This window comes from Amblyomma maculatum, chromosome 7, assembly GCF_055883805.1.
Source record: "Amblyomma maculatum isolate TAMU_Amacu chromosome 7, ASM5588380v1, whole genome shotgun sequence".
NCBI lineage: Eukaryota > Metazoa > Arthropoda > Arachnida > Ixodida > Ixodidae > Amblyomma > Amblyomma maculatum.
This window is the reverse complement of record NC_139350.1, coordinates 118,186,017-118,196,149: the sequence shown is the minus strand read 5'-3', so window position 1 is coordinate 118,196,149 and position 10,133 is coordinate 118,186,017. Positions and strand designations below refer to the sequence as shown.

The 10,133-nt window shown below is 44.8% G+C and overlaps 1 protein-coding gene across 1 annotated transcript in view; it reads right to left on the bottom strand.

Annotated features, from left to right (window-relative positions):
* Positions 1 to 5,135: 5,135 nt before the first annotated feature.
* Positions 5,136 to 10,133, bottom strand: part of LOC146184536 (uncharacterized) — an 83,588-nt gene continuing 78,590 nt past the window's right edge. The window contains exon 6 of the mRNA XM_084608806.1: positions 5,136 to 5,243. Within this exon, the coding sequence (XP_084464932.1) occupies positions 5,142 to 5,243 (102 nt within the window). The 3' untranslated portion in view covers positions 5,136 to 5,141. The remainder of the gene's footprint in view (positions 5,244 to 10,133) is intronic.

Here is a 10,133-nt window from a genome sequence, read left to right as displayed (position 1 = left end):
CAACTGCACAACGACCCTAACCAGCTTGGGGAATGCGCTTTTCTCCTCTTCGTACAGCGTGGAGCCCATCCTTCACCCCTTGTTCCCATCTCCGCCTCCGCATTTGACCACCGTAAAAATTAAGGGAAGATGCTTTAGAATCGCACCGACAGGCGGTAGCAAAGGGTGTAGCACACTTTCCCTGATGGCGGTTTCCGCGTGTCGGGTGCAATGCGTCATTTCCCAGCAGTGCTGAAATCACATCAAGAGCCACACATGCGTTTTCCCGTGTACAGGCTCCCCCTGCTCACAATACACTCTCACCCCACCCTTCTTGTCAGCAGTGGCAAGAGATTTGGCAGTTCATCATCTTATCCCCTCCCAACCCCCACGGCGTCCTGACAACGAGCTTGTAGTCGTTTTTTTTTTTTTTCGCTACTGGAGATGGAGGGCGCATTCCAGAGGGTGGCTGGTCAAGCTATTAAATTTACTCCGTATTTCATGTGCTGTTACCAGAATAAAGTGATGTAATTACTCTCTACGCATTTAACGTCATGCGTAGTAGCAATACACAAAAAATTTTCTGTTTGAGTAAAACTATAGGCTCCTTTTTTACTCCGCACCTCTTAATTTTTGTCTCTTTCAAAATTTTGTTTTCAGTTCTGCAATGTCATTAACCCTTTCACTGTCAGCTGTTTCTGACCGGGACGCACCCCCAGTGTCGGCTTGGTTTCAGAGAACGAGCATATCAGGGAACGAGCATAGAGATTTATTTTGCATTATGATGGGTATACAAATAAATTAGTCAATGCAATTTGCACATTTCAGTGTTCTGCAGGTGTTTAAATAAACATCATCATCATCAGTCTGACTATAAATGATATATGATAAAATAAAAAAAAACACGCTCAATACTTCTTCAGAGTGTAGTAGATCCCGAGTCCGAATCCGAGCTTGGATGGTAATCAGAACCCGAATAGCCATCGCTCCAGTCAGCTGTCGAAGGTCCCGCGCGGTCCGCCATCCGAAAGTAAGCGCGTGCGGAGGGCGCACATTCAGTGGCCAGCACAAGGGAGAGAAACGGCGCATAGTGAAGTCGAAAGAGAAAAAGATGGAAAGAGACTAAAACACTCGTGTGCTGCTGCTGCTAACGGCAAGCTGTCCTCAAGCGAGGGCCCGTGGAGAGAGCGAATGCAGCAATCGAGTCATATGTTAGTCGGAGAGAGGCAACCGCGTGCGGCCCTGAACTTACTACGCCGTAGCGGAAGCGCGCCAAAGAATAAAAATAAAAACCTCCAAACCTGCCGCAGATGGCAGAACAAACTTTGAACCCATAACCGCACGCGCGCGCCGAAGGATCGTTCGCTCGAGAGAGTAGTGTCACGGAGCGACCACGCCCCCTCCCACGAGCAAAGAACGGGCGGGCGCGGTCGCACCATACTCTTCCATATATGTGTCATATCGGCGCGGAGCGAGCATATCAGCTTGTAGGAAGATTCAACAGATGGCGGAGCAAGTCCAAGCGCGGTAGCTTTACGGTGAGGCGCGAAGATTTGAACGCAAGATACAATACGTATGGGTACGTTATTGACACTGCGGGGAGGAAACGCGAATACATACCGGTACGTTCGTGACAGTGAAAGGGTTAATTCTTCAGTAGATCTACTTCTACCGGCCCAATTGTTTTCTCTCAGTACCACTCCCGGTGCACCTTATCTCCCAACGTTACAACAGATACAAGTTGGAGCCTAGACTACGCGGAGGGTTCACGAGGGTGACCCAGTGACGGATGTGCACAAAACATGTGGCGTCTAGACAAGTGTAAATAAACAGTTTTCTCGCTTTCGAAAAACCGCTGCTGTAAAGTCAATGGCTGATATAACAGTGGTGACAAGGAAGCAGATCCCAGTCCAGCATTAAAGATATACTAAATAAAAAAATTGCCGCCGAGATTTCCATTACAGATGGTAGCTATCGCATTGGGAGCGAACAAAACAATCCACTTATGAACAGATATGAGCGGAAAGTATTTTAATTAATATTACTCAAATCGCCGCACCTAGCAGACTCCTGTGAAAGCTCTGACGAAACCGAATAATGCGGCACATTTACCTCATAGAGTTAATACACATTAGCTCTATGATTTACCTGCCTCCCTCACGCCTCCCTAGCCAACTCCATCACGATCGGTCGCACCTGCTCATTTTTCCTTTCCCCTGTGGCACTCACAAAGCGCATAAACGGAAGTTTTTCTTTTTTTTTTAGCTGCTCATGTACCTGCGCACAATTCATCATTCTGTCCCAGCACCCAAACAATTGTAGCATCCTCTTCGACCTCCCTCATATGCGCATTTCACACTTCTCAGCACTGTGCACAGCGCGACGCGGGGGAACTGGCACTTAGCCGGTCAACCAACTTCAGGTGCCGGGGCAGCAGGATTGCGGGGCCATGACATTGCTGAAGGTAAATGTGAAGTCACACCTGCTGGCTCACAGTCTGGAGCGCACTGCCTCTGACCCAGCGGCCGCTCAGAAGTCAGAAAACGTCAAAAATACATCCATCTGCCCAAAACTAACCCGAATTATGTGTCTGTACTAGTGTAATCGTGTCTACAGATTGCAGTTGTGGTGCTTTCTCAATATTATTGAATATTTGCTCTGTGTACCTTTAAACTATGCCCATGCAACACCTTGGCTACGCTTGCTTATCCCGTACGGATACCGGAATTCAACGGATTTACTTCGGCTTCGGTGTCACAGAGAGCGCCCAGAAAAAAACCCGCACTTGCTCAAGCTGTGCGGGAAGGAGACGAACGACGCTGTCTGTGCTGTGGTCCAGCCAAGCCTGCCAGCTGCCGTTGTCTGCTAGAGTACTACATCATCGTATCGCAGCTGCACTGAAGAAGCATTTAAACCCGTGGCCATCTGAAGTCAGCAGCTGGCTCGCTTCCAATGACGAGACTAGTTGGAGAAAGAACTGTAAACTGGCTACATACTGCAAGTTTCGAGCAATGCCTATACGAACACAGCAGCCACTGAACAGTCAGCCAAAGCAGTGTCGTCGCTATCACTTGTTAACCCGACTATGTTCCCATGCATTGGTGGTCATGCTTCGTGACAAAGCCTTACAAGAGTGCAGGTTCGCTGGAAAGGACCTCGCATTCTAGAAAGCATGTGGCGACCCATCAAGGCTGCACCAGACAAGCCGTTCGCACAACCAGAGCCACAACACGAATGTAAGTTTGGAAAAACTTGCAAAAGTTCGCCGCTGTTGGCAATAGCTGTGATGTACAAAATACACAGACATGATGGTTTCAAGAAGTTACGTGCAACTTCTCATTGCTACTGGCGTGGACACCTAGAAAAGGCCTGCATCACTATAAGGAAGCAAGGTAAAGCAGCTACTGTAAGTAGCCACAACGCCGATGCTTCAATTACACAATTTGGGACGTAACAACGTGTCAGCTTCGTCAATGCTGTATGACCTTGACACCGTTGCTAACCTCTGCACATGGTCTAAGTAACAGCTCACTTGATCATGAACCACTATTTGATGCAGTTCGAGATGGACTCCGAACCGGAGCGGCGTGCACCCTCATCAGCGAGGACACCTTTCACACAATGTGGCTGGAACAACCACGATGACAAGTACCTGCTAGGTCGTGGTCAGGATAGATCGATCCTCTCACTAATGGGTAGCACCGGCACTGATGTTCCCAACAATGATGAGGTGAACTGCAAGCTGCCACTTTTAGTTGTAGAAGGTGGCTTGGCGCGCTCGTGACAGCGACAAAACGACTGTGGAATATCTCAAAGAAAAATATAAAACCTTCTTCTCGGACGACGTTCCAGGATACAACATTCTTGTCTACCTGGGCTTGCTAAGCAATGGTATAAGCAGTTCTTCAAAACAAGGTCATTACCTTTTGCCCTGGCATTTCAGTGGAGGTGAAAATTGACAGATTGCAAGAATAGGGCACCCTTCAGCCAACATAATTTCTTCTCGCAAAGGATCTGAAGGCAAGTTGTTGGGACCCTTAAACAACCTTTTGTTGGCTCCCTGAAGTTATGTATTTTCTTAAACTAGCTTTTCGATTGCTTGAACTTGAATCATGTTGGTAATTTTGAGTGAGTATAGTAACGAGTATTTTGAAAGTATTAAGTGCGATGGTGTTTTAGAAGGCCGTATCTGCGAAATTCACGGCCTCATTCTTCTTTAGGGCTAAAACATGCTTTCAAATTGCGTAAAACTAAATTTACAAAGCGTAAATTTGGGTCTAAATTTAATTGCAGCATTAAGATAAAATGATAAAATAAAAATAAAACATAAAATCAAAATTACCTGAGAAATAATTATGACCTGACAATATTTGCTCCCCCCCCCAACCCAAAAAAAGTTCCAAAGTCCCTGCAACTGCCCCAGAAAGGTGGAGGTCCAGGGTTCCATCCCCGGATCAGGACGAATGTTTCTTTAACTACGAAGTTTCTGATAAAGATGTATAGCTTTCCTTTGTAGCTGTATGGCTGCACTTGGGTCAATGAGTAATTATTCCCTTATTATAAATCTACCCCACCTTGGGGGTTTCCCCTATAATATACAACCAAGTACCAACTCTGCAAAAGCAGGATCCTTTGTGGGCACAAGTGACATGAAGAATGGATGCAAAACGAAAGTAAAGTGAGGTGGACACAAACAAATAGAGAGGACAATCCTTTTCCACACCTTTCCCTACTGGAGTGTACAGCCATTAGTGGCAACCAGGAATCAGCTGTGGTACTGCCTACCTGTGCACAAGTCCCAGTGTGCAGTCCTGTCCTTCACACACCAATTAGTGTTTTTCATGTCGCCCATCTGCACTCAATCTCAGCCCTTTGTAACAGAAACAATGAGGAGGAGTTGCTTACTACAGACAGTTTCAACCCTGAACCATTTGGACCAGATTTCATTCTCAAGCTGTTCCCTTGTTGCTACTTCTGTTGTCATTAGGTATTTTGTATTTGCCCGCCTACTTGGGCTATGAATACTGCCCTGTAGTAATAATTGATAAAATAAATAAATTAGGAGTCATTTCCCAGATCGTGCTTGGGTGTAAATTTGCAACCTGAGGATGTGACCCAATGTGGAGTGAAAAGCACCAACCTGTACTTCTCCCTTCCATCCTTTAGGGGAGCCTCCCCTGCAGGCGCTGCTTTGAGGAGTGGTTCAGGAACTGGTGCTTCTTCAGGGACCACTTTGGGGACCAGCTCAGGCACTGCAGCAGGCTCTGAACAGCAGTGAACACAGCAACGTTAGTTCCAGCACAGAATTTATTTACTATCATTCAATAACTTAAAGTGCCAGCAGACATTTAGGTTCAGGATGGGGAGGAGCACTGCATACCCAAACAAAAAAGGCGATACAGATGGTATAAGCAATTAACAGGCATGTAACTAATCTCTCCGTCACTTTCATGTGCAGCCCAAGGAAGGCTGCACATGAAAGCCCATTTGATGTAAATGGCAAGTGAGTGGCTTCAAACACACGGCGAAGTGTCACCCTAATCAATTCAGAGCAGTCACCAGGAGCACTTTCTAATATTATTTGGAAATTAAAGAGCTCAAGCATAGCTTTAAATATGAGTTGACCGAAGTAGTTGCAAAGGCTGCCTCTATAGATATACATTGCATTAGAATATTACCACAAATATCATTTCAGGGTCCCTTTAGGGAAACTGAAGTTGGCCTGTAATGAAATAACATTTTAACAACACAGACACCATTCTCGCCACCAATGCTGCTTTTTGCAATCTGGAAGAGGGGAAGAAATCAAATGCAGGGGCTGCCATCACCTGATGTTTTCACAAGCAAAGAGTTGCGCATCCACACCATTGTTTGGGAGATGAGTTTGGAAGCTAGTCCCCTTCAAAACTGTGATTACGAATACTTTTCAGTGGAGCCATTGTATGTTTGAGTTGAGCGGGAGGGGGGGGGGGGTTTAGCATGAAAACACTACTTCCCGCAGTCTAACTAGCTCAACGATACGGTGTGTGGTCAAATTACCCCAATATATTTACTTATTTCTGATACCCTCAAGGCCCGTATCGGGCGTTACAGAGGGGAGTGGTATACAAAGCAAACAATTGATGAAGAAGAGAAAAAGCACTCAAAAATATATAAGGGTACAAATCGAAAAATAATAAACAGTGCAAAATGAATCAATTGGGAACACCATAATATGCAGTAAGAGCATTTTTGAACAGTTATATATCAGTTATAAATAGTAGCGCCACAGGAAGGTGGTTCTAATCATTCATTGAACGTGAGAGGGATGAACTGTGAAAAGCGTTTGTTCGATATGTTGAGGATCCAATTTTATGACGATGGTCCACACGAGGTGATATGTAGGAGGGATGCTGAAGAAAATGACAGTGAAGTGTATTATGGTAGTATATTTTATGCAGCAGACATAGCCGGAGTATCTGACCTCTCAGTAAGAGAGCAAGGAGGTGTAAGGTTTTTGTCATGTTAGTCGTGCTGACGGTACGATGGTAATTACTGAGTATGTGACGAACAGATTGACTTTGAATGGCTTCGACTGAGGTTGTAAAAAATCAAGGCCGGGATCCCATTCAGAGGCTGCATATTCAAGATTTGGACGGAGAAATGTTTTGTAAAGCTGAAGCTTAAGGGATGAAGGAATGTTTGGAAAATTACGTTTCAGATAGCCTAGTGAGAGACTAGCATTGTTAGTTATGTAGTTGATGTGCAGTTCCCATGATGGGTTAAAAGAGATAAAGATACCTAAATATTTGTAGGCTGTTACCTGATCCAGTAGGGAATTCTGTACATGATAAAATGAAACCTGAGATTTAGTATGTGACACATGCATTCCCTTACATTTTTCAGAGTTAAGATTCATTACACAGTCTTGACACCAGCAGTTATTACATTAAGGTCGAATTGAAGTATTTCTTTATCTTCAGAACTGGTTATTTAACGATAACTTACAAAGTCGTCTGCAAAAAGGCTAATGCGTGATTGAACTCTGTTTGGTAAGTCATTTATATAGATTAGAAAAAGTACAGGAGCGGGAACGGAGCCTTGTGGCACACAAGAATAAACTGGGATACGATTTGAGTAACTTTCAATAACCATTACATATTGGTAGCAATTAGTAAGAAAACTTTTCAACCATGCAATGACTATATGATCTAGGTTTAGTTTAATTTGTAATGCAGTAGACTGAGATACCTTGTCAAAAGCATTAAAGAAATCTAGAAAAATACTGTCAACATTACCACATCGGTCGAGGACACTGTGAAGGAAATGGGTGAATTATGACAGCTGCCTTTGACACGAGTAGTGCTTTACCGGCACCTCAACAAAATTACCCACAAGGACAATTACCCCCTTGCGTGTATAGACGACGCTCTTGATTGCCTCCAAGGTGCCGAGTACTTTTTGTCTCTTGATTTATACTCCGGTTACTGGCAAGTGCCAATGGCCACCTGTGACAGAGAGAAGACCGCATTTGCGACGTCGTATGGCCTCTATGAATTTAATGTGATGCCCTTCGGTCTGTGCAATGCGCCCACCAGATTCGAGAGGATGATGGATAACATCTTGCAGGAGTTCAAGTGGCATGTCTGCCTCTGCTACTTGGACAACATTGTTGTCTTTTCCACCAACTTTGCCACGCATCTAGAGCACTTGCGGCAAGTTTTGGTTTGCTTTACTGATGCTAGCCTACAAATGAATCTCAAGAAGTGTCACTTCGGTGCCCAACAGTTGACAATATTGAGGCACATTGTCTCTAAAGAAGGTGTTCGCCCTGATCCGGCCAAGCTGCACGCAGTGACGGAGTTTCCTAAATCGGTCTCACTCAAGCAACTTCGAAGCTTCATAGGTCTGTGCCCGTATTTTCGGCGCTCTGTACGAAATTTTGCTTTTACTATTGCACCCCTGACAAAGCTATTGGGGGAAACAGTGACTTAACTGCTTCATCGGCCGAGTGCGACGAAGTGTTCACCGCATTGCGTCATTTTTTGATTTCGTCATCCTCTAACTCGTCTTCGTGATATCAACTCGTAGTTCACTACACACCTTTCATTTGTTTTCTGCACAGTAAAACTCGATGAACACTCGATTGTAAAATCTAATGTGCGCGCTCAACCAATCAGTGAAGCAGTGCCCAAGCGAGAAGGAAACTTCATATCCATTAACGAACTTCGCCATCATGTGTCACTCACATCGGTGCCAAAACACTGGTTAGTGAAACGGATTAAAATATTAGGCGCTACGATTTCGCCGTTATGATTGGGCTTTGTGGCATCGGGAAGGTGTAAAAACCTAGAAGGCCGGCTGAAATTAGGCGTCTGGCGAACATCACAGCTCCCCTTTAGTGAAATGAGGCGACAGTTATTAACAACATGCTTGTCACCTTTTTTATGTATGGGAACCATCTTTTTATCTCAGTACCAAATTTTTTTTAATCTCAATTTTTTTAGCCATATTGCTGCTGACACGATAAGCATCAGCATAACCAAAGAGAGTTGCATTTGAACCAAATTCTACAGAGATCAAAGACAAAGTTTTTTTCGGTGTAAATATAAAAATATGTGCAATCAATGTAATAATACACTGTCAGCAATGCAGTGCTTAAATGGAAAGAAAACTGGATTTCAGGTTCCAAAGTTTTTCAGTGCAATGAAAAGCTTCTTGTATAAGTGGTAGTAGATTCGATAGCTGCTTTGTTAAAAACACCATATAAAAATTTTTGACCATTTTTCAATCAATGCATACAAGTGTTTTTATTTAGGCCAATGCAGAAAACCATAGGCAGTGACCATGATGACAATTGGGAGTCAACAATTGTGGTGCTCTGAAACTAATATAAATCCCACCTGCCACACAGTAATTACATTTTTAGTGTGGAGTAGCATCCATTTCAGTTTCTGCACTAAAGGCTGTTATGGCACAGGAACATATGCACTGTAGATGAAAGGTTTAGTTGGCCATGGTAAGCATTCATCCAAGAAATAAAAAACACTATGGAGCCATCTACAGTTGAATCCCGCCACAACGAATACCGCCACAACGAATAATTTTTTATTCCCCGCGAGTATCCTATAAGAATTAATGGCCTAAATTTCTCTGCACAACGAACCATTTTTGCAGAGCGTTTCCGCTTCAACGAAATATTCGCGTTCAAAATCGAAACCGAAACTAGTTTTATTGACGAGAAGTCCAAGTCAAATCCAAAGCCACATTAAGCATGAAATCACGTGATTGCAGTTCCGCCATTTTGGCTTTGTGTCGTGGTCGCGTTGTTCACTCGCTGCCTTTCTCTTCGACAACGACGAGTTTTCATCCGCAGGACACGATGGCAACGCAAGTGAAAAAACGCAAAACTCTTTCCCTTGAGCAAAAAGCTCAAATAATCGCCCAAGCAGAAAGCGGAAGGAAGAAAGCGGCAATTGCTGAAGACTTCGGAATTCCTGCAAGTTCGCTGTCAACGATTCTAGGCAATAAGGACAGCGTGAGAATGGCACTTGCTTCAGGCACATCCTCGAAGCACAAAAAGGTGACGCGGCCCCTCCATGAAGAGTTGGACAAAGCAGTGCATGCGTGGTTTGTGGAAGCACGAGCCAGCAACGTCCCCCTGTCCGGAAGCATCGTCCAGCAGAAAGCCTTGAACTATGCATGCCTACTTGGCATTGATGATTTTAAAGCCAGCATTGGCTGGCTAAACCGTTTCAAGGCCCGCCATAACATCGTTGGAAAAGTGTTGTGCGGCGAGTCAATGTCAGCAGACGTGGACGGAGCAGCTGCTTGGAAGGCGAGTAACATGGCCGGAATTTTAAGCAACTTCGCGCCTGCAGACATTTACAACGCCGACGAGACCGGGCTATTCTACGAGATGTTGCCGGCTAGGACGCTCGACTTCAAGGGGCAGCGCTGTCACGGCGGCAAACACAGCAAAAAACGCATCACAGTGCTGCTTTGCACAAACATGGATGGCTCGGACAAGCGTCCGCCGTTAGTCATAGGCAAAAGTGCCAAGCCGCGCTGTTTTAAGGGAACTCGTAGCCTACCTGTGCAGTACAAGGCGAACAACAAGTCATGGATGACCCGCGCTATTTTCACCGAGTGGATGATGGCATTCGACCGCGACA